At 44.7% G+C, this 25,177-nt stretch overlaps 1 protein-coding gene across 2 annotated transcripts in view; it reads left to right on the top strand.

Moving 5' to 3' along the window:
• Positions 1-25,177, top strand: part of cntnap5a (contactin associated protein family member 5a) — a 146,062-nt gene that overhangs the window by 88,134 nt on the left and 32,751 nt on the right. For both annotated transcript variants that reach the window (XM_076030853.1, XM_076030854.1), the window contains exons 13-17: positions 6,944-7,144; positions 16,364-16,520; positions 17,819-17,946; positions 20,398-20,568; positions 22,727-22,945. In XM_076030853.1, the coding sequence (XP_075886968.1) occupies positions 6,944-7,144; positions 16,364-16,520; positions 17,819-17,946; positions 20,398-20,568; positions 22,727-22,945 (876 nt within the window). The remainder of the gene's footprint in view (positions 1-6,943; positions 7,145-16,363; positions 16,521-17,818; positions 17,947-20,397; positions 20,569-22,726; positions 22,946-25,177) is intronic.

Here is a 25,177-nt window from a genome sequence, read left to right as displayed (position 1 = left end):
TGTGTGTGTGTGTGTGTGTTGCTAAATTGAATTTCCATAACATGGCAACTTTAATCTGACCGAAGTAATGCCGCAAGGGCTCCAAACTTTGATTTGCCTCTGCGCGGTTCACCGGCTCCTGGAAGGGTGCGTGAATATCTGCGCGCGTCACCCAACGCTGCCCGTAATCTGCCGTGTTTGTCTGAGCTCCTCCTGACAGCAGATAGTGTAAGCAAACACATCAGAGGCGCCGAGCCGTGACAAAATTGTCAGTAAGTCGCTGGAACTTGTTTTTCACTTCATGCTCTCCCGATGATCCCCTCACCTGTCAGCCACGTTTCCCTCCTCGCGCCCGCCGCGTAAACTGGGTCGGGCGGCTAAAGCTTATTTTCTTTTCGACGTTTTCTTTTTTTTTTTTTTTTTTTTTTTTTTTTCCCGATGCAAACGCAGCAGGCAAAATGTCAATTTGTTCCCCCAGAGGTGACAGCCCTAAATGTCTCGTTTCGCCGCGACTTGAACGTGCCTAAGGACGCAGGAAAATGTTAACATTTAAATTTAATTGGGTAAATTGATCATCCAAAACAGTCGGCGATTAATTATTGCATAACTTTTTGTTTCGCGCGTGGCGTCTCCGGGCGCGCTCAGGCATGACTGAGCTAGCGTCAAGTCGCGTGAGCGGTTTTCGTGGGGATAGGACCTCGGTTCCGAGTTAGTCGGCGCATTATTTATCAGTTGGAGACACTTTCAACAGATTTCAAGCTTAGCAGGAAGTGTTATGTAGTTATACTTCCTGTTGTTCGTAGTAGGCTAGGCTGTTGTGGCACTGCTACAAAAGCAGACAACAGGACACTCTAGTCCCTTTTATTTTTTTAATGTTATTTGAACAACACAGACATTGACGTCGATAGTCTGCCGTGCTCATTTATTTGCGTGGGATGCACTTTGAAGTAGGTAATGGCAGGGTAGCAGAAACCATTGACTTGCACTGGCATAGCACCAGCGAACTCAGCTAGACTAAATACACACTGGCTAACCTGGAAATGAGGTCCTACTTTCAAAATTTCTTAACCACCCCTTTAAGTTTTACAACACATACCTGTCGCATTTACACGCAGTATCACGATGTCATTATCCGTTCAGTTCGCGACAATCCCCATCACAGTAAACAATAACGATAAGTGTGTCCAGATGTAGGAAAAACAGAGAAAAATCTTCATAAATAACCTGCAAGGCAATTATATTTAAAAAATTTTTAATTTAGTTTAATTCCAGGAGCGGCGGCTTAATTCACACACAAAACATTGACGTCAACAAACGTTAACTCAGCACTGCGTGATCATTCGCTGACCATCCCAGTTATATGTACATGAGAGGCTGTGCTCAGACATCCCGCCGAATTTCAGTCGGTGATTAATGTCAGACACCTTTCACAGATTAACTCTAAATCCCGAGCGGGATTCCGCCGAAAGACTCGCGTCTTCCCCTCCCCCGCAAACAAATAAGAGAAAACCGCATCTGCGGAAGCACCTTATCGGCAGCAACGCCTTCATTTTCAGGGAGACGAGTCGAAGGCGTCCTCTCGGCTGGAAACTGTGACAAGTCATTATGTTTACACAACACCCTGCCTTATCCCTGCTTTAAACTTTAATTAAAAGAGAGAAGAAAAAAAAAAAAAGTTCCCTTGTCCCTCGCAAAAAGAATTCAAGCATCCCCAGGGCCGGCGAGAGATGCGGGGACGGTTCGGTTGTTTTCCTCCGCAGCGTTTTCGCTGAAATCATTAGAAGTTAAGGCTCCTCAAATTAAAGGGTGTCGCAGCCAGATTACGATTTAACAAGCTTGCGAGGCTTAAATAGTCACTGATGACCTCTAGGGGGCTCCTATTTTCATTAAAGCGTGGCGGGCTCATTCAAGGGTTAATCCTCTCGGGAGCACTAACGCGCCTTGCAAAGTTCATGGCAGGGTGCTGCTGAATTATGAGACTTCTTTTTTTTTTTTTTTTTTTTTCTTTCTTTTTCTCCTTTTGTAGTCCAGTGTGACATTTTGAGCCCGGGGGCAAGGAATTGTTCCGAGTGGCCTACTATCTCTTCCCAAATCCCCAAAGCTGCCCGTTGGAGCGGGTGGATGGAAGTGGCAAATCCAAGTATTTATGAACCGCAACCAAAACGAGAGAGGATTCAGCCGCAAGTGAGCAGAGATTTCGGCACGTTCGGTTCCAATTCATATGTGCCATTGAATATTTTATAAGCGTGAGTCATTCACACTGATAAAAATCAAGTATTTTGGTGTGCATGGTAAATCAAACTTCCTGGCGGAGGTAGGAAGTAGCAAAGTGCAATTTTGTTTTATTACTGTGCTAGAGTAGATTTTTCATGTGCACTCAAGTATTTTTCTTTCTGCCGACTTTTTACTTTTACTCGCTCCACAAATATCTGTACTCTCTACGTCTTCTTTCTAATTCACTCATTGTTGCTGATTATAGTTGTTGTTGCTTGAAGTGGAGCTATTTGAATGATGCTGTTGCGTGGTTAAATATAAAAGCGAACCATAGTTCAGAGGGATAATATTTTAGAGTGCCTCCACTTATGAACAACGTTAATGTTTCACTAATTGCAAAAAAATCGAATTAGTTTTTACTGAACTAAAAAAAAATAATTTGATTTCTTAGCTATGCTAAGCTTAGCATTGCTAAGCTATGCTAGCCCAGTTTTCTGAGCATAGTTTAGTCCAAGTTTGGAAACATGCGTTCTTTGGACATGTGATGTTTTGAATTTAGATGAGAGGCACAAAAATTCACCAATTTTTACAGCATCACAAGACAAGTTTTTTTTTTTCTTATGATTATTATTATTTTGGAGGGAAGACATTCATCTCAAACCTCTTAACCATCCTTGTGCTCCAGCTTAATCATTGGATTGATTTTCATAATATTAATCTTCATAATGACAAAAAAAAAAAAGTTCTTTCATTTATAAGCGTCTCCCAAAACACTGACTCACTCACTTAAATGCTCACAAGGCGATGAAATAGACTGGAGGTGCACAGAATATGTGAATTAAAAGTTGGAAGACTGATGACATTTCTGATGCCTGGTTTAAGAAAGTTCCAGAGGCTTGGGGCAGAGGGGTTTAGAAATGTATGTTTTGAGGAGTTGGGGATGGCCTTGAAAACCAGAGGCAGAATCTTATAAATCGATGCGGTATCAAAGCGGAAGCCAGCGGAGTTCTTGGAAGGGTAGCGGGAATACGGGGAGCGGACGGTTCTGGAGGTGGAAGAGCAGCAGAGTTCTGGACGAGTTGAAGCTTGTGAAGGGATTCAAGTGGAATACCAAAGAGGACAGAGTTAAACGATCTAAACTGGAGGCAGCCAAACATGTGCCGAGGATGGTAGGTGTCAGCTGTCGCACCATCCTCCAGTCAGCAAGATTTGAACATTCATAACATATTGATTCAGTGCATACAGTATGAGCATGCACAATAATATACAACGTTGCATTAGCCCGCGAGAAAGCTGATAAAAATCAGGGTAACATTTTTATTTGTAGTATTCGCCCAGAAGTCTTTGGGACGTAACAATAACTTTAATTAGCTGCAGACTAGCTAACTTGCTAAATCAGAAGTATGACACTATTTACATATATATGACCTTCTATGACATTAGCCTCGCTGGATGCCTAAAACTTTAAAACAGTTTTTTCCTTTTTTGCCACCCCCTGTGTCAGTATGTATTTCTCCAAAAGGTAGCTGCAGCTAGCTGGTGAAAACGGGTGACCTTTTCTATCATCTTTTTGTTGCAGCTAATAAGCTAACAAGTGCTATTTTTGCGTATTTTCTTCCTCCTGATCCATTTATTTAGAGTCTATCCATTCAACCACCTGCCATCCGATCCTCAAAAATAAAACCCTACGTCATCGTCTGAGATTAATAGAAAATAATTATAGAGGTGCTGCAGGCAGCGCAGACATCGCGGCAATCTGTTGCGCCCAGGAGGACGGCACTGACATTTTCCATTTGACCTTTTACTTCCTCCTATTTACAATCAGGGCACTTTGGATTTCTGCAACTCCTTTTTTTTTTTTTTTTTTTTTGTGTTTATGTTAATGATGCTCAGCGGAAGTGGTCGCCTTTTTGGAAGTTGCTGCTCTGCCACTACGGCGCGGGGGGTTGGGGGGGGTTGGGGGCGGGGGGAGGGGGGGGGGGGTGTCACCCGAACCATCACCTGACACGTGATGGGCCCGAGCCAAAGTCCCGGTGACAATACAGGACAAAGGAAAAAAAAAAAGATTCGGTGACACTGTCGGGGAGGGGGGGGGGCGGAGCGGGGGGAGTATTCATGACCGAGCTGTCACAACTTCCTCACTTTCTTTGTCCTCTGCAAGGTTAATGTGGCCGAGGCCGAGCGGAGCGCTGCCACTTCCTGCTGTCTCGCTCTGGCGTTCCGCTGTTTTGAATCCTCCCACCGACAAATCGGAATTATGCGGCAGGAGATACGCCTCAACTTGACCTCAATTAAGGATTCTATTAGCAATGTAAATAACCGTAAGCCTGACAGCCCGATGTGAATAATCACAGAGCAGAGGGGGGATTTTCTCTAATGCAAAGTAAACATGAAAACCACATCACGAAAAAGGGCGGCGGCGGCGGAGGAGGCATGGATTCCTCCTCTGTCTTTGCTCCTCAAACATTTCATCTATCTGGGCAGGGGAAAAATAGCATGATGATGATTTTTTTTTTTTTTTACATTTCATTTGCATTTACCGAAAGTATGGCTTTTTTTTTTTATTCTTAAAGAAAAAAAAAAAAAAAGCAGTCATGCTTCGTCTTCAGACTAAAATATCCTGCCTTGATCTCACCGATCCATCGTGTGAAGAGCCCATGCAATGCATAGAAAGGGGACATTTGGACGTGATTGGAGGAAAATGGAGATCACATTCAAGCAGACAAATACAATCTGCTGGCTGCACGTCACAGCAGTTTTTTAAGATGGGTCAATCGAGAGCAAAGCGAAGCAACTGGAGCGTCCATCACATGAGGAAATTTTGGCAAACAGCAAAATTTGAAACGGAAAGAAGCAAACGCTTGCTCGCGGTGCTTTTGGTCTCGGTCTGACCACAGCTACTGCGAGATATGTTTTATGGAAACGGGTTTGCCAAATTAACTCTGACTCAGTTAGTAATCAGCTCACTCAGCTGACCAGTGAGCTGTTGCCACCGCTCGTGTCAGTTGCTTTTAGTGCTTGGCCGACTGAGAGCATTTCCTGAAGTCCTCCAGCCCAACTTTAATTTGTGTCATATCACCTAATAGAACATGTTTATTTGAACAGCAAATTTGCAGACGGTGTAAAGGTCGAACTTCATTTTGTGCAAAGGCACTAATTCCTGACCACTGAGAAAAGCCCCCCAGTGCTGTCTCTGTGTTGTTTCATTGTTCCGATGCTGTCCACCTCTGATGAAACGACCTCTCGCGCTCCCTCGCTGCGGCCGGTAGCTGCATTTCCCGTCAAACGCTTCTTCATTATTAATATTTATCTGGAACCTTGGAAACAGAAAATTGAAAAAAAAAAAAAAAAAAAAAATATGCAAGCGGTGCAAAGGGAGGCTTTGGATTTGCATATTTCTTTTCCCGTTTTCCACGTCTGTTTTACTCTTTGCTCCCAAGCTCTTTGTTGTCGTGCTTCGTGTCGTTTTGTTTCCATTCTGTCGACGTTTTTTTTTTTTTCCCCCGCGTGTGCCTTTTGATCGTCGCCTTGCTCCGTCGTCTTCCGCCGTGGCAAATGACGACGGCGCAAAGTTTTTTTGCACGGCAGACTCGTGCAAAAATGCAAAAAGGGGCGATTTACTAAAACAGAAACCTGGCTGGTGTTTTTTTTTTTAGCTCGTAGTAGTTTTACCCCTTACTTTTCTTACATTTCTCACCAAAATACAAGTAAAATACAACAACAAAAAAAATAGCACCCGAGCGAGTGAAACACACTGCCAAAAGAAACGATGGATTCAGACTCAAGTAACAAACTAAAAATATTAGTCCGGCAGAAAATTTGCGACCTCCTTGCACTTTTTCTTGGCTTGCGATGAAGCTGCTTCAGTCTTGAAAGCGGAGCCCACGTTGACCCAAATTCTGCTTCTCACAGCGCTTGCTGTTTCTAAAGTACTTTCTTCTTTTGTCAACCGATCCCCCTGTGGGACCGTTCCGTCCGTGTTTGTTTTCCATTCATTTGTGCAGAAATGTTTTGTATCCACGAGGGTTCTTCACTGTTTGTTGTTTCACACGCTCACTTTGGGGCACCGGTCGGAAGTTTTCCATTCGGACTGAATGCAATGATTCAGAATTTGCATCTCTGATGGATGGATCAGCTAAATGATGGCATTTTAACCTAAACAAAACTAAAAATCGGTAAAGGAAGCATAATGGTTCTGAAATGTATGGAGAATGGAGACCAATGGAAAATGCTTTAGGTTGGAGGTTGACAAGTTGGATGGGCAGGATTTCTAAATTGACAATCAAGCTATTCAACTGTTTACATGGTGTTTCAAAACTGTGAGTACAAATCTTATCAGGTTTGTACCCCTAAATTTTTTCTAGGAAGTCCATTTATATATTTTCTATATTAAAGAAACAGTTTTTTGTTTAATTTATGCGTATTAATGCATTTTCCCATTGACTATTTGGTATTGGATGTCAAAAAGGGGATTGGTTGGAGACACTTAGCCACTCTTTTTTAAGATGGCTTCTTCTCCTGACACAAACCTTTGTTTGCTACAGGGTCTTGTAAATTGGATTTTACATTGGGATTTTTTTTCTTCCATTGTCCTCAGACTCAATTGTCCCCCTCCAACGCCCCTGCCAGGATTAACAAAACCCCTCTGTTTTCGATGTTTTGTTCACACAAACGTGCTTTTAAAAAAAATGTTGTGTGGCGTTGACAAGCTGCCGCTAACATGTTGCTGTTCGCTTTCATCCCTTTTCAGAGGAGAAGGTGTGGACGGTGTTGGCACACAGCAGCCCGGCTCCGGTGACGGTGCAGGGCTTCGGCATGCACCAGCCACATGTCACCAAGTTCAACTACAGCGCCTCGGCCGAGCAGCTCCGCGCCATTGTATCGGGCTCCGAGCAGTGCCAGCAGGAAGTGGTCTACAGCTGCAAGAAGTCCCGTCTCTTTAACACCAAAGGTCGGCACTCAGTCACTCAGGGTTGGTTTACACTGGCAGTTGTGATATTTTACACCTCGGTATCAAGTGTGTGAAACGTGTCCCCGAGATTATTTGAAGTGTGCGCCTATGTTAAAATGTTAAGGAGGGAGGAGGACATCCTGGTCTGCAGGTCACCAACATTCACCCACATGCTTTTACCTCCCTTGACCAAGATGACATTCCTCACAACACGTAACAAGTCATTTTTACATTTTATGTATTTCATTTGATTTCAGTGTATTTCCTTCCATATTTGACAAAGACGTTACATAACACGGATATGCGACAGTGACCAATCAGCCAAAACAAGCAATCATTTTACCATTTCATATCTTTTACGGTTCTTCCTGGACTGCAGTGGAGCAGCCTCACCTGATTTATTATTCATGTATTTATTTATTCATCACCAAAAAATAACTTTCTAGCTCTCTGCAAAACAGCAAACTTAGCCCTAAACTTACCCCTTTGTTGACAGCCTCTCCCTAAATCTGATGTTGTGTTGGACTTTCCAAAATGTTTGGAAGGTGACATTAAAAAGGTGGTGTCAGAGGGCATGTTGGGAGGGACTGGATCAGCTATTGGTTCCCATTGCGAAGTCACAAACAGCAAATTTACAGGACTTTGAGGTTCAAAAAAAGTTGAGTAAGCGCTAGATGTACTGGATGGACTTTTCTGTGGTTTCTTTCTTTTGTTTTTATCTGAACCGTCAACTAAAAGCTTGATCTTCGATCTCCCAGTCGAACAAGACTTTTCCGCTATGCAGACGATTGAGCTTTCTCTTGTCCAATATATTGGGCCACGCTGCGGTCAAAGTTACAACATCATTGGCACTTTACAGTCCAGGTCTATCGCTGTTTACAATGTAGGTTCTCACCCGGTACTTCTGCTTCCTCACATGGTACCACGTGAACATTGGCAAATCTAAATGGTACAGGGTTTAACTCAGCCTTCACCCCCAGAGATAGAAATGTGATGGATGTTTCTATCACCCTCATTATTATCATTTTATTTTCTTGTCTTGTTCACGAGGGTCTTGTCTTCTTCTCAAATCCCAATTATCTGATACACTTGGTCCATCCAACCGCAACCAACTGGCCTATAATTAAGCTGTGTCTTCCATCATGTCATATGTCATTACTCCATTTGTCTGGCTGTTAAACGTCTGAAGGTCTAAACCATTGTGCACCCCAAAGGAGGTGGTTTGAAGTATTGGAAGATTGTGCTGTGCAGGGCTGTTCTTCTGCTGCAAACCAGTGGGGTAGTTTTAAGAGGTGTGTTTGGGTTCTGCTAGCTCGCTGGGTGAAAATGTTTAGAAAAAGTGCTTTCACAATGAAAGCGGTGAAGGTGAAACTGTTGCTACGGCACCATCCAGCCCAGCCTTTTTAGCAAGCAGTTGCTGTTGAACTTGTTCTTTCCTCTTCTCCTACTTCTTTGCCTTTTCTATTTTTTCAAGTTGTTCTTGTCAGGGCTAAAATTCTCAAGAAGCTCAGGGCTGCCCTGCTGTTCTTCTGCTGCAAACCATCAATGAGGTAGTTTTGAGAGGTGTGTTTGGGTGGTTCTTCCAGCGCGTGCAGTTTAGTCCATTGGTTTTGGCTTGTCACAAGATTTATCACATTGAGTGGCAAATGTGATGCATGAAAATCTGACCTAGAGTTTGTCTCTCTTTCTTTTTTCATCTGAACCGTCAACTAAAAGCTTGATCTTCGATCTCCCGGTCAAACAAGACTTTACCGCTATGCAGACGATTGAGCTTTCTCTTGCCCAATATGTTGGGCCACGCTGTGGTCAAAATTACAGCACGATGGGCACTCTACAGTCATGGTCTGTCGCTGTAGACAGTATTCGCTCAGAAGTCCTGCCACTACCCAATCTTTTCTTTTTAGCCTCGGACTCAGAGACACACAGTTTCTTCAGCATTCTTGTCTTTTCACGCTACCCACCACCGTGGCCCTGAACGGCGTTTGCTCCTCTTGCATGAAACATTCATGAAGTCTTAGATTCTGCTGTTCCCCGGTGCATGTCCCACGCATATGGAAAAACAAACAAGTTAGTTGGCGTCACCAGACATCAAAGGCAGAGATGGAAATCGGGCAATCTCCACCGCAGCATGGACACTCGGCGGGGAGGCACGGTGGTGTTTGTTCAATGCCGGTAACGCCTCCTGCGCGCTCAGGTACAGTAAACGGCTTGTTTGCTCTCACACACACACACACACACACACACACACACACACACACACACACACACACACACTCAAAAGCACGAGTGCTTTCCTCTCCTCTTTTTTTTTTTTGATGTACACGCCTCGCGAATATTCAAATTAATTATTGGACAAAATTGCGCTTACCATGCTAATTTCACACGGGTGGGCGGAGGAGGGGGATAAACAACAGCCGCCACAGCTGTTGGAGGAGGCCTGCTGGGGATTACAGATCGTGCCAAGAAAACTTCCCAAGTTCACCTCCAGTTTTGGAGCGACGTCGCAGCCCCGCCGCCTCTTTTGTCCTAGATCCTGTGATTGTAATGCAGCTCTGCCTTATTTTGCCATACAGTGTTTTTTCTCCCTCTTATTTGACACCGGTAATAATAACAAAAAAAAAAAAAAAAAGGTTCGCTTTGAAGGAGAGCAGAGAACCCTCGACTGGCTTTTAGCTTGACAAGCATCGTGACAAACTGCGCAACTGCTACTTAACGCCGTCGCCGTTTCGCAGCCCTGCCTCTGGTTGTCACCTTCACGTTTCTATCTATAGCAATTAGCTGTCAGTGTCGATGTCGTGCGTTTAAATATAGGGGTGGGAGCGCGGCGTTCAAGGAAACCTTCATTGAAAGCGTACCAAACATCTTTGTCGAGCCAGACTTCGGGGGCTGTGTTTCTTGCAAACATACAGGGGAGCAGACGTGGAATCCCTTAACAGCCTGTTTTCAGGTGTTTGTTTTGTTTCGTAAATGCCGCTTACAGGCTTGAGACTTAATTATGTCACGAGTTAGACATCATATTTCTTACTTTCTTACTTTCACGGCCACAGGTTGGGGAGGTCCAACCGGTATTCACGGCCACGGACCCTAAAGTTTTACACACTGTCCTTTTCCAAACTGTCATCATTAGCTATTGCTTTTTTTCCTAGGAGGTCCATTTGCATATTTGTATATTAAAGAATATTTTTTTGTTTCATTTATGTGTATTAATGCCTTTTTCCATTGACTATTTGGTATCAGATGTCAAACAAGTAATTGGTTGGAGTCACTTAGCCACTGAGCCTTATACTATTTAAGGAGTGGCTAAGTGTCCAAGACAGGTTGGACCTCCCCAGCCTGTATTCACCTTCCTGTATGGAAGGACTAAAACAAATCAAAAAAATACCCAACAGTTGCTTTGTGCTGCATATTTGCTGGGTTGCTCAAATTTCAACCCTGACATCTCACGCATCCATCTTGCAAATGTGCAATAGACAGCATTTCAGTCTCACAATTTCAATGGATTCCATGGCCAGACAGCGTCCTTTGCGGATAAATTCATTCATTCATTCATTCATTCATCCATTCATTTATATCATTTATTTTGAGCAAAAAGTAAAGAAATGTGAGCTATGAGACAGAGAAGTCGCTCTTCCAAGTTCCTCTTGAAAACCATCTTCACCGTCTCAGTTTTTTCAGAACACAATGCAGTTCTCACTGTAAAAAAAAAAAAAAAAAATATATATACATATATATATATATATATATATATATACATATATATATATATATATATATATATATATATATATATGTGTGTGTGTGTGTGTGTGTGTGTGTGTGTGTGTGTGTGTGTGTGTGTGTGTGTACAACTTTGTTTAGCTTTATTCTGTACTGGCTTTTTGCACAAGTATAGCAACTAGCCGTAGTACCTAACGTTATAATGGTTAAAAGTGCAATTGGTCCGATTCAATGTCCAATCGATCAATCACCTTTCAGGTTTTCCATCCAGTTCACAAGTTTTTGACTCTTATTTTTAATTTTCTGTGCTGAGACACTTTCTTTACATGTTGGCATGCACAATATAGTTAAAGATAAATCCAAAAACTTCTCTGCTAGCTTTCCAAGTTATTACTGAGTCATACCCCAGAATTGTGAACACATGGTTTCAGGTGAACAGATCCCAAGGAACGGGATTGGCCAGCTCAGCATTTTGTGTACGCCTGGTGCATCAACACGGAGACAATAGAGGAGGGGCTTACATCCTCGTGGCTCCCACCAAATCCAAACTCAAGAGGAGATAGCTTGTCTGATTAGTAATGGGACTTGGCAGTTTGTGCCAATCAGCTGACTGGGGCAGACTTTCAGGACGGCGAGCGGCGCTTGATTTTCCCGCAGCCTGCCACAGGTAACTGACTGCACTGTTTAATCGGAATTGCTTTGGACAATTTGATAAATAAACATCAGGCTCTGTTCCCATCCCCATTGTTCGGCTGATTGGATGGACGTTGCCGACTTTATAGCGGCTCTTTGTGGCCACTCTTGTCGGAGCACCTGTCACATCCCGGGCCTTCACTCATTCCTCTCAGCGAAGCGGACAGTAAGATCCATTTGCTTTCCCGCCGCGAAAACAAGTCTTGTCAATAGCGAGCCAATTTGGGGAAAGGGGGATAGTGGGTGTGGGGGGGGTGGGGGCTACGGGAGCGAGGCTCACCTCGCGCCTTCAGGAACTATTGATTGTTGCCTTTGCTTATTTGTGTACCTGCTCGCTGTCTGAATAGTGTGGCAGCGGGGGAAATAAAGGGAGGAGGGATGAATGCAAAGTGTCCGAGGCGGCGACTGGGGGGGACAGAGATGGAGGTGTGGAGACAATAAAGCCTCTTTTGCTTGAAAGCTTTGTGAGGCAGATGTCGGCTGGCCGGCCCGTCTTGTTCAAACGCCCACTTTTTTTCTGCCACTGGGGGAAAGAAAAAAAGAGAAGAAAAGGGCATTTGTCCTTCTAGTTTTTACCGCACCGTTGAATTTGAACCTAATTTCCATGAGATTGAATATTATTTTTTTTTTGTTACCCATTGTTGCCCACGGATGAAATAGGTCTCTAATTTGAATGGCCACATTTTATCCAATTTTTGGACATCACTTTTTTGTGCATATAATTTCTATTTTTGGGCTTGTGGCTACATTTGTTTTTTGGTACATTTTTCCCCGTTTGTGTTCACGTTAAGAGGTTTTCCTCAGCACTTATATGTTTCTCACAAGGGCTGTGGTGCAGTGGTTAGCAGGTTGAGGGTTCCATTCTAACACAGGGCCTTTCTGAGTAAAGGTTTCATTTTATCCACCATGTCAGTGTAGGTTCTCACCCGGTACTTCTGCTTCCTCACATGGTACCACATGAACATTGGCCTACTTGGCAAATCTTAATGGTACAGGGTGTAACTCAGCCTTCACCCCCAAGAAAAGCAGCGATGGAATTGTGATGGATGTTTCTATCACCCTCATTATTATCATTTTATTTTCTTGTCTGTTCACTAGGGTCTTGTTTGGCTCAAATCTCAACTGTCTTATACACCTGGTCCACGCAACCGCGACCAACTGGCCTATGATTAAGCTGTGTCTTCCATCATGTCATATGTCATTACTCCATTTGTCTGGCTGTTAAATGTCTGTAGGTCTAAACCATTGTGCACCCCTAAGGAGTTGGTTTGAAGTATTGGAAGATTGTGCTGTGCAGGGCTGTTCTTCTGCTGCAAACCAGTGGGGTAGTTTTAAAAGGTGTGTTTGGGTTCTGCTAGCGCGCTGGGTGAAAATGTTTAGAAAAAGTGCTTTCACAATGAAAGCAGTGAAGGTGAAACTGTTGCTACGGCACCATCCAGCCCAGCCTATTTAGCAGCAGTTGCTGTTGAACTTGTTCTTTCCTCTTCTCCTACTTCTTTGCCTTTTCTATTTTTTCAAGTTGTTCTTGTCAGGGCTAAAATTCTCAAGAAGCTCAGGGCTCTCACCACAAAAAGGAAGTTTATTGACCACATCAATGGTTCTCACACGAAGTGGTGCGAGGGGCATTTAAGGCCAAGAGAAGGTGGAAAGGCTTGAATGCTAAATCCATCCATTTTCTATCACTGCCCGTCCTGCACTCAGGGTCGTAGTACTATTCCAGCTGTTTTGGGTGTGAAGACGGGGTTAAACCCTGGACAAGTTGTGAGTTTATAGCAGGGTCACATAGAGACAAGCATTCACACTCACACCCATGGTGCACCTGGAAGAATCCACTCAGACGCCAGGAGAATATCCAGTACAAAGCCCACATAGAAAAGCCCTGTGTGGAAATTGAACCCACAACGTTTTTCCTCGTCGGAAACATCACTGACCACGATACCAATTGTGTGTGTTGGGTGAATTAGGGATGGGCGATATTGACAAAATATTTTATCACGATAATTTCTGGCATTTATTGCAATAACGATAAAAGTGATAAAAATGATAAAACAATTCAACTCCATCTTTTTGGATTTTTTTGGAAAGCCGTATTTAAAAAAAAAAAAAAATCCCGTTTACACAGATATGCTGGAAAAACCTGAAAACGATGTAGTACCTATGCCAGGCCTGGTGTGGCGCCGTAAGTGTACTCCCTGAAGGCAGAAGAAGAAGATGAATGCCTGAAGCCCGCCGTGTTTAAAGAAGTGGCAGCTCGCGAACAACATAGGCACCACTGAGAATAGAAAGATCGCTCGAGCTACTTTAGAACGTTTAGCAACGGGTTCTACTCTACAGGCCTCGCTTTCCACCACGCTCGTGCTACACGTGTGAGCTGCCGGCTGCCAGCAGCAAGTGTATTGCGCACATAAATGCGTCATCAACAGAAGTCTATTGTTGTTATCGCGCGATGACATATTCTTACCATGGGGAATTATTTCGGGCGATATATCGCAAACGATAACACAGCGCCCATCCCTAGGGTGAATACATTATGACCTTCCAAAAAACAATCCAGATGGGAGCTTTCCAAGCTGGACGTGTCAGATTTAAAGGGGTGGTTCCAAGTTATCGGTGGAGACGTTATCTGCATGCTGGAGATAACGCGTTTCATCCAGTCATCTACTTTAGCAGATGACCTTACCCACTCCACAGTACACCCTAGGCAAATAAATGACAACGCCAGAGAATCAATGTAAATGTCTGTGTCGATAGAATGATGTAAGGAAAAAAAAGTATATAGCACACTTGCTAATTTGTAAATGAGGCCCTATGTCCAGAATAACCCCCGTACCTAATTTAACATCTCAGCAACCAGTTGCACTGCTAAACTCCATGCAGACCACCGCGGGTTGCAAGGCGCTCTCCTGCGACCCGACAAGGTTGCGCACAATTTCTTGGACCAGTGCGGTAATGAGCCACCCCCTGCATATCAAACCTCACCTAACGCCGCTTTCAATGTATGCGGGCTGATAGCGACGCGCCATAGGATGTGACACTTGATTTCGTCTTGTGACATGTCGTTTGATGGGCTTTTCTGCGGCGGCCGGCCTCGTCTCCGACGTGGGGTCACGTTGTGTGACAGATGATTGAAGGCGGGGCACTTAACCCCGCAGCGCAGGCAGGGTCTGTGCCTTTTACGGCGCCGCCGCGGCCTCATTGTCAGTCACGGGACAGCGCGTCAGGAAATGCCAGCCGCGAATCAAAACAAATAAATGTATGCGGCAGGGAAAATAACTATTCTGGCTGAAGCAGACAAGTGACAGTTTGTGGGGAAACGGGATTTATCAGGAGTGAAGTGTTTGGTCTCGGCATGCTCGTTGTTTGTTGTTTGCCTCTTTTCCACATCAATTTCTTTTGTTTGCCGCCGTTTGTCCTTTAATTGACTTTCCAATGCCCGCTGCTTTTATTTGAAAGTCTGCCTTAACGCGGTTGGAGTTTTGAGGATCTGCATGTTTGAGCCCGTACTCGCTTCCAGGTCAGGCAATTTTTTTTTTTTTACAATGAGCCATTTGGTGGATACACAAAAAATAAGCAGCACATTAGATAGATATATAGATATACTTTATATCACACGTTTTATAATCGGGTTATCTTAGTACTGCCTTAAATACAACTTAATAAATAAGCAAATTTACAAATTTATAAAACAAGCACATTTTAACAAGACGACACAAAGGTTTGGGGATCACTTGCTCCTGCTGGTGTAAGAGAAGCAAAGTCTCACCTCATCACACCCTTATATTCTTTCAATTTGTTCTCTTGGTTGCTTTTGGCTTGATGGGAACTTTACAGTGAGCAAAATACAAGACTTTGTTTTCCTTCCTTTTCCGCCTTCCCTTTTCTGCTTTCCAACCTCTCCCTTTCGAGTGCATTAAGAATATTTCTTACAATTACAATTAAAAATAACAATTTTAATAAATAAAAAAAAATCTTTAATCCTCAATAAAGCTAGTGCGCTTGGTTGAGGTGGTTTAGTCTTTTTGAGTTAGCGCTAATGTGCTAAATGTTTCAAGGAAACCGGAATCTTCTTCCTTCCACTTTACATTTATATTATTTTGTCATGGCCAAATCTTGCTCACCTAAAAACACAATTCAAACCTGCCCAGTTCACAGTAATTCATGAAATTCTCTCAATCTCTCAAAATTATTATATTTAGGAGTCAAATTATCGTGCACCCATCAGTACATCTTAGCAATTTATTCCGCGGTTCCGCTGAACATTCAGGCAGTCGTACACTCAAAAAAGCAAAAGGGAAAATATGCCTTCAGAGTTCAGACACGCTTTCACAGACGGACAAATTCATATCACACATTCTGCATTATTGATCGTTCATGCTATGGAGGGCCAAACCATCGTGCAGATACGATTGTTTATCTGGCTACGCCGGCTGCGAGGGGCAGGCGTGATGCTTTTGCACAATGATCGGCTGATGCATTGTGTCCACAGTGGCAAAGTTCTCAAAAGTCATCCTCAATCCGAAAAAGGGGAAAAGGTCACTTTTTCATCCCCCCCAAAAAAATGAATTTTCATGTGAGTAACTCGCGGTAAACAAACGCTCAGATGTGCAAAGGCCTCCATCCTCTTCTTCCTCTCCTGAGATGCCAGAGAGTCTGCTCGAGGAACTACAAATTGGTCCGTTCTCTACTCCACCATTGGAAATCTGACACGTTTCGATGAGGCTGAATCCTCCAAATGTAAACGCATGGACTTTGCTCCGCCGCGTATGTATATCCCCGCCGCCACTGACCGATGGGAATCCTCTCTTGCAGACGGCAGTCCGATGTCCTGGTGGCTCGACCGGGAAGGAGAGATGCGGAGCTACTGGGGAGGCTTCCTGCCGGGAGTCCAGCAGTGCTCGTGCAGCCTGGAGGAGAACTGCATGGACATGAACTACTTCTGCAACTGCGACGCCGACACCGATTCCTGGTACGTGCGGCGGGAACTGTTTCCGAAACGGAAACGCAACAACTTCGGAGTATTTTAGGAGGGCGCGTAAATTGAAGGCCCTCAAAACGATCGCGCGGATGCGATCGTTATCCGCACCCCCGATCGAAAGGCGAGATTCCGAAATTCAAAGTGCACGACGTCGGGCGAAATCGCCGGCGCTGGCGAAAAGATTTCAGGATTAGGACTTAATTATTTAGTTATCTGGATAAGGCAAGCTTTGTCATCTGCAGATAACAAGATAATCAGGGAAGCTATCGAGAGGAAGCCGAAGGTCGTCCACTCTGATTGCCTCTGATGTTTGACAGAGATCGGGAATGACGGCGACGACGACGGCAGCGGCGGCGGCGGCTTGAACTTCCGAGTCTGAGCTACGGCTTAAAAAGAGAAAAAAAAAAAGGGGGGGGGAGAAAAAATGTCAGATTGCGGATTACCTGCCATTGATCAGCGGTGCAGACTGTACTTGAGTCAAGGTCTGACACCAGCCGCATTGTGTCTGCATGCTGGAGATAACATTTATCCCGGCAGGAAAGGCCGAGCGGCCGACTCGCTGGAACTCCGGATGATCGGAGTCGCACCAACACCTGACGAGCTTTCTAAAAGAAATAAAAAATAAAAAATAAAAAAATAATAGAAAATCTAATTATCCAAACAGATTTCCAAAATTATGGACGTGTCCAGCATGGCCCAAATCAGACAGATGTTGTCGTGGACGGGCGAAATAACAGACAGTCAGTAATAGCTTTCAGGAATCAGTAATCTTTATTTATTTTGGAATCATTAACCAATGACCCACAAACACGGCAACCTGTGGGGAGGAGTCCACGTGAGAATATTCCCGCTGCGTCAGCGATGGCCCGCCTCCTCCCGGCGGCGCCTCAACCCGAGGAATAAATCACGGCGCGAAACCTAATATTTCACTTTATGATGGAGGAAATCATCTGTAGGAGGAAACAAAGGCTGCGCCGCGGCTTTACTGTATTAGGCGCTCTGAGTTCATTTGTTTCGGGTATGTTAATCCGCTCCGAAGTCTCCCCTTCTCTCCTTCTCTCTCTCGCGATTTGGCTCGGTTTGCATATTTCCAGCGGCACTTGTCGGCGCCATGATGTATTGCTCCATTTTTAATGTGTTTACTCTGCGAACTTGTGCTAATGCAGAAGAATGGAGGCCTTTATCTGGACCCCCATTAAGGCATCCAGCCTCTGTTGCTCCATTTTGCTCTTTATTTATTTATTTATTTATTTATTTATTTATTTTCCCCTCTCTCCGTCTGCCTGCAGGGCCAATGACACGGGAGTCCTCTCCTACAAGGACCACCTGCCTGTGAGCCAGATAGTGATCGGGGACACCGACAGGACCGGATCGCAGGCTGTCTACCTGCTGGGCCCCCTGCGCTGTTATGGAGACAGTAGGTGATCACCCAGGTCCCAGCGCTGGCCCGGCTAGCTACAGCACAGCTAGCGAGTGCGGCAGATTTGGCCGCAGATGGGGGGGGCGGGGACTTTATTTCCCCCCCATCCCCTGCCAGATTTAGATGTATTGGCGCCTGGAGTGTTTGCCTGTTTAACTTCAGCTGGACTCGGACGACTGTGCAGACGACCACAAATCTGCCTGAGCTCCCAGACGCTCCGTCTGCACGCTCGCTGCTGTGTGGCCAGGCTGTGGCGGCAAACTGATTAGGGTTGGACAGCAGGGCCTGGAAGATTCAGAGCATCGGCAGATATTTACTGCCTCCTCTGAGTCGGGAGGCAGCAGCTACGACTGCACAAACAGCGAGCCCCGATCGCGGCCCTTCTGCAGAACCAACGATTTCAATATTTTTCCGAATTGATCCCTGTTCCTTTCCTTCGTTTGATCCATGGCGGAGCGCACTGCAGATGGCAATAGACTGTCGAACGCAAATCTGCAGAGGTATCAGCACGATTAAAGCGTGCGTGCGCTTCTTTTCTATCCTTTAACTGAGAACAAAATAGAATCTTTTCCCGTTGCGATGCAAAAGCGTCATCGTCCGCAAGTCTCATTGGTTCTTTGGTCCCACCATCGACATGTCTTAAAAGATAGAAAGATTTGGTGAAAATAAAATACCAAAATCTCTCTTATTTTGGTTTTTGTTTAGCATCAAGAACAAGGGACTTTTTTTAAAAAAAATATTTGTTTGTCTTTGTCTTCGGCAGTCTTCAAGGCATTTTTGAGGATAAAGGTTTTTAGCGATGTTGTTCTACAGTGGGCCTTGGATGGTAGTAAACCAACTCTGTTAGTTTCCATTGGCTAACAAAGGCTTTTTCACACAATGCGAGGCATTCTCATCAAAAATTTGGATGACAGGCAATTCCAAATGCAACAAAACGAATAAGGCGCAAAGAACTCACACGCCAAATTCTTGGGCAGCTGTAAAAAAAAAATTAATAATAGAAGTCGACTGTGAAAAAAGGAAAAATCTCCAGGTTTTAATTTGCATTCATATTTTGATAAAACCATGACACACAAAGACATTTCCACATTGGGAAGACGGCGGCAGCCGCTGTCAGGTGGATCTCTTGAAAACAAATCGTTTATTTCAGGCCTTTTGATGCGGTTTCGCAAAAACTCGGAGCACAAAAATTGTGAGATTTTTCAAAACAATTGCGTTTCCCTTCGTCCAATTAGAAACGTGATCCTCTTTTGAATTCCATTCACCGTTTCCATGCAAAGCCAAACATTCCCATCGAAAGCCATTTCCACGGTTATGGAAAACTAAAACTCCAATAATGTTATTGCTGTGTGTGAGTTCAGATCCAAGAAAATTCTTTTTTGGGAAACTTTCACACAGATGGAGACAACCAAGCGTCCCTAGGAGGCGAGTGTCAACAACTGCCATAATATTGGAAATGTAAGGCCTAATTCCCAAAATTTAAGTATGTAGGCTGGGGCTATTTTCATAACAGTTTAGTGTGAATCCACTAATCAAGATAAAACAACATTGCGCGGGCGAATGTGCAGGGAAGTGTAGCGAAACGACTGCGCCGCACTCTTGGAACGGCTCCCCCAACGTAATCTGCTCCACATTCCGCCACCAGCACCCCAGCAAAGTCATGAGTTTGGTGCTCGGCAGGACGCTGACTGCTCTTAATTCCAGAATTTACGTGTGATCGTGTCATATAACAAGACTTAAAAAAAAAGAAAAAAAAACAGCCACAAACCCAATTAAAGGGAGTCGTTCCCGAGCCGCTGATGTGTCTTTTTGTGCGTCTGCCATGCAGAAGTAGATTATTTCTAATTCACCAGTCAAATGGCTATTAGTGTTTATTTTTCTTTTGTTACCCAAAACAATCATTGTATTAATTGTGATAAGTTCTCTCTCTTCCCGTCCAGCTCAGAATTGCATGTTTCTGCATGACTTTGTCCCTTACCTCAGATCCAGAGGACAAGAAATACACAAATTTAAGAAGTTATTTTGTCTTATTCATAATAAACAGCATTTGTTTTTTTTCCATTTTTGTGCCTCGGATGCATCCGAACCCTTTCAAACACACACAAAAAAAAGGATCTGGCAAATATTTAATGTCAATAATTACACACACAGAGAATCATTAACGTTGTGATGTTTGCCAGACTCTACTATACGTTCACGTGACCTGTTCTCACTTCAGGGCTGATGTAACATTCGGAATGGCTGCTGTATATTTAGCCACAGACCGACTGTGAAACGTGTGGGCGAGAAAGAAAAAAAAAAAAAAACGGACGGCGGGACAGTGTGAACAATAACGGAATGTGTTTGCGCAGATGACCCACCTTGTTTCCAACCTCTCTGCTCTTCCTTCCCCCGCCTCCCCTCCTCCCTCACACTCCCCCATCCCTCCCCTCTCCCTCGCTTTCGCAGAGTCCATCTGGAACGCGGCGTCTTTCTACCAGGAGTCGTCCTATCTCTACTTCCCCACGCTGCAGGCGGAGCTCTCCTCCGATATCTCCCTCTACTTCAAGACCAGCGCTCCTTCGGGAGTGTTCCTGGAGAACCTGGGCCTCAAGGACTTCATACGGCTGGAGCTCAGCTGTGAGTCCCGCACGGCACCGATGGAAGGAGGAAAAAAAAAAAAAAAAAAAGCACAAAAGCCGTCAGTGCCGTTGTGACACTTCCCCTCCGCCCGCTGCTTTTTTTTTTTCTTTCCCTTGAAACTCCCTCCTCCCTCCCGCCCTCCCTCGTGTGGAGACACTAGCTCGCGCTGTTAGCTGACAGTTTAATTTCCCCGAGAAGCAGACGGGCTGTCGGGGCTTCACAGCGTGATGTAATCCTAATGACACACTCAACGGCGATGTCACGCTGTCATCGGAGACATTAAAAGCGTCGCCTTATTACTGTGAGAACCAAAATCCTTAATGAACACGGCGGATGGGCAAAAGGAGCCGGGATCCCTCGCGTTAGCTCGCGCGTTCAGTCCGGCGGCGGCGAGGGTAGGGGTCGAGGGGACGAGCCGAGAGAGGACGATGGATGCCGTGCATCGATAATCAAGTGGCAAGCAGCAGCAGCAGAGTGCATTTCTTTTTAACCCAAAGTCGAGGCTGAATGCAAGCGGGTTGCTGCTAAACAAACGGAAACTCTTTTTTGCCTTAACGTTGACTAAAAATAAAACACTGCAGTACGCGTGCCAAGCCACTAGTTGGCAGTGCAGTGGCATGCCATAGGGGCAGACAGAACTTCCCAATTTGCGAGTGTTGCCAAATTTTCCCGTAAGAGAAGTTACAGGGAATTTGGCCGTTCTGAAAAGTTGCTCGAGGTAACCAAGTGACATCATGACCTAGTTTGCGTAATTGGTCACGCCATTGTATTGACATTGTAAGGCTGTATGAGGCTTTCTTTATGGTCCACCTAGGTGTCTGCAGCAAGTGACAAGTAAAAGTAGCGTATGAGTAATAGAAACCATACTGAATAATAGAACAAAATAACCCTTTTAACCATAACATTTGGAACATAAAACAAGTCTACATTAACGTTTGTTGGTCTTTTTTTCCCCCCCGTCTTCGCACAATGCGCAATCCGTGTACAGACTAGATTTATTGGATAAACATCTGCTCTGAAAAGCTTGTCTAGTGCTACGGTAGAACAGGACCTGGTCCTCGCGTACTGGTCGAGGAAGCAGGCGAGCAGTCGCGGCAACGCACCTGTTGCCGAGCACCTGCAGGGCCACGGTTTGTTTTGTCCCATAGCGAAAAAATGACTCCGACATCTCGCGGCGAACCGCGTCGAGCGCCTTTTGATTCCTGTTTTCTCGTGGGAAAAAAAAAAGGCATTGAAACGCACTCGCGTTAATCCTCTTACGCTTAACGACCCGTTTCATTTGAGCTGCTCCGGTTTTGCAAGCGGATTTGATTGATTGGCTTTATACGCTATCTCATATTTTCAGTCATAATTGACCAAACATTGATCCTCAGTCTGCCTCTGTGAGTCCAACGCTCGACTTTTACCGACTGCGCTGCGCGGCCCGCCTGCGCCGATTAAACTTACGGCCATTATGCTGCAGACCATTATATACTGGATGTATAATAGCCTTCAATAAACTGAATTTTAGCACTTACTCATTTATACCATTGCTGCGGTGAACACAAAAGCAGGGTGAGGCATTACGCTGCAGACGTCAAAAGTATTGCAGTTAATTATTTTTAGACTTTTTTTTTTTTTTTTTTTTTTTTTTGTCTTCAGAAGTAAGTAGCCCAGCGGCGGAAACTAATAACAGGGAATTCTCCAATGAAGTGTGGAAAAACTGCCGGGACATGAGCTCATGAGTTTATCTCGTGTATTAGCGAATATCCAGTCATCAGAGAGAGAGAGAGAGAAAGAGAGAGAGAGAAAGAGAGCAGATTCGTTCATTTGTATCTGCAGTTTGAGTGTGTTGATGCCGATTGCGACTGTTCCCAGTCGCGGCTACTCGGGGACGGTCGGGAGCCGCTTGTGCTTTGCCGCAGCGTCAGAGGGACCGGTTGAAATATTGACGAGCTGTCAGCCGGAGCCCCTCATAAATCTATTCAGGTCCGCAAGGTTTTCCCAGTAGCTTTGTATCGCATTGCATCAGAAAGGGGAGGACGGCCGAGACATGAAACACCCAAGATCGCATTCAGGCTGACGCAAATATGCATGTGTGTGCGTGTGTGTGTGTGTGTGTGTGTGTATGTGTGTGTGATTCCCCACGGACTCCCCCCCCTTCTCCTCCCCCAAGCTCCCTCCATGGTCACCTTCTCCTTTGATGTGGGAAACGGTCCGGTGGTCCTGTCGGTGAAGTCCCACCTGCCGCTCAACGACCGCCAGTGGCACTACGTGAGGGCCGAGCGCAACGTGAAGGAGGCCTCGCTGCAGGTGAACCAGCTGCCGCTGCGCGTCCTGGAGGCCCCGGCCGACGGCCACCCCCGCCTGCGGCTCAACAGCCAGCTATTTGTGGGTAGGTCACGGCTCTCGCCCACCTCACCCCCACCTCCATCTCCCACCCCCTCCCTGAGGGGGGGGGGGCGCGTCGGTTAAATCGACATTTAAAGGTCTCATAAACTGCCCATTTTCAAATTCTTTATTGCCGGACTCCAGCGGAGCAGCCCTGCTTGATTAATTACCCAAGAAAAAAAGAGGGGGGGCGGGGGGGGGATTCATCTCCGTTTAATAAGATCTTCTTCAGGAGCCATATTTGGTTCTCTGTTGACAGCCTCCTGCAAAATATCAGACGCTTTGGTTGGATCTGCAATTTAAATTAAGAGCTGTTTTTTTTTGTTTTTTTGCCATCATCTGTTTGTTTTGTTGCTCATTACGTGTTTGTTTTAGCATTTGTGTCATTCAGGGTGCCGTTTATTCGGTCTTGTGCAGCTCGTTTAAAATGTGGGCGGTAAGGGCTAGATGGTATCAAAGATTCCTAAGGAAGTGACGGAGATTCTAACACAGTCACCTGGAAGGGCTGTGGCATGGAAAAAAAGGAGGCAGCTTAAAAATATGTATATATATTTTTTTTTTTGTTAACTTTTGGGAGTTTGCCAACAGGGTCGATGAAGAGATTATTGCAAGAAAGCGTTGAGATAATTTTGTGCTTTGGACTTTTCAACGGCAATTTTATGACTGAAAATCTGTTGTTGTTGTTGTTTTTTTCAGATCATCAGTCATCCATTTAGCTGCTCGCCGTTCTTCGCTGCTCAGTATGCGGGTTAACTTCAACATGGGGGACTTTAAAGCACACAACAGGCACTAATACGCGCACGCACTTCACGCCCCTGCTAATGGGAACAGTGTTAAGAGGGAGTATGAGTGGACCAAAACAAATAATGCAGCCAATTAAAAGCAGAAACGAGGGGAGTCAGCCGCAGGACTGCAGAGTCGGGGATAATCGCACTTTCCACGCACCCGTGCTTCCCCCTTTTTTTTTCTTTTTTTTTTTGTCTCGTCTTTTTTTTCCCCCCCTTTATTGATATCATAGTATTGATCACCCGGCTTTTAATGCAACCCTCCGAAAGCGCCGTGTACTGAGTTATTGCCGTAATCTTTTCCGCTCTCCCTCCCGGGTCCTGGGCTGATGGTCTCGGAGCCGCGAGTTCCTTGTTTCGTGCCAAAGCGCGAGCGAGAGTCGACGACTCTTCCCGCGGACGGCGCAGCCTTTTCGGAAAAAGCGGAGGGAATTAAAAGTGGTGACGGATCCGGCGTCCCCTCGGTGTAGTCATTATCTCGCCGCGCGACCAGGAAATGTGCTGCAAAGTGGTGCTTTTGTTAAAACGGCCTGCGTCCACGTGCGACACAGGCATTTTTCAAAGGCCAAGGCTTTTTTTTTTTTCGTTTTTTTTTTTTTTTTTCGATTTCGGGCCCGGAAACTTTTGGAAAACTTCTGGTAAATTTTCCTTTTACACCAGTTTACCTCCCACAGGATGTTATTCATGTGCAACTGTTGCAGCCAAATATTCAAAAGATTCTTGACCGGCCTTCCGATTTGCCCGTGTGACCTTTCACCCTGAGGTTTTCCCGCCGCCTTTTTTTCTTTTCGAGCTGCGCTTGACATCGCTTGCACATGTAGAGGAGTTGGATGAGCTGTTAAAAACAAACAGCAGACGGCCGAACAGGGCTGCTGTTTTTTTCATACTGTGTGTTTGTGGACATGATGGTTGCACAAAAGTATGACCGGAATGAGAAGCAGGGGTAACAATTCAATAAAAGTGGCTTTGGTTTATTTTCCTGGAGTGGGGTTTGTGGAGCCAAATAGCCCATGGAGATTGGCAATGAAAAACAAAATCCAATGAAATAAGGCATAATGATCCACTTCAGCACTGATTTAATTGGACTTGCTGCAGCTGAACTATTATTACAATGCATCTTTCACGTTCTCTCTATTATATACACAACTATGTAGGCATACGGAGCACTGCAACAGGAAACAAAAACAGCTATAACAGGGTTATAACAGGGTTGTAAAAAGGTTATAAAATCATATTTCCTAAATATGTCACGGTATACATATGTAGACTTGTATATATTTTATATTTAGGTATTTTTAGGTATATGTGCACATTTAACAAATACATATCTATATATATATATATATATATATATATATATATATATATTATTTATATATACTATGTAGACTTGTATATAAATCCTTATTTTACTCCTCCACCGAGTTGCACACTGTTTATAGTTTATAGTT

The sequence above is a fragment of the Nelusetta ayraudi genome, unplaced genomic scaffold (genome assembly GCF_046127955.1).
Source record: "Nelusetta ayraudi isolate G7.1 ecotype Tasmania unplaced genomic scaffold, CSIRO-AGI_Nayr_v1 ptg000031l, whole genome shotgun sequence".
Taxonomy (NCBI): Eukaryota; Metazoa; Chordata; class Actinopteri; order Tetraodontiformes; family Monacanthidae; genus Nelusetta; species Nelusetta ayraudi.
The sequence above is the reverse complement of the archived record's forward strand: the minus strand, read 5'-3'. Positions and strand labels throughout refer to the sequence as shown.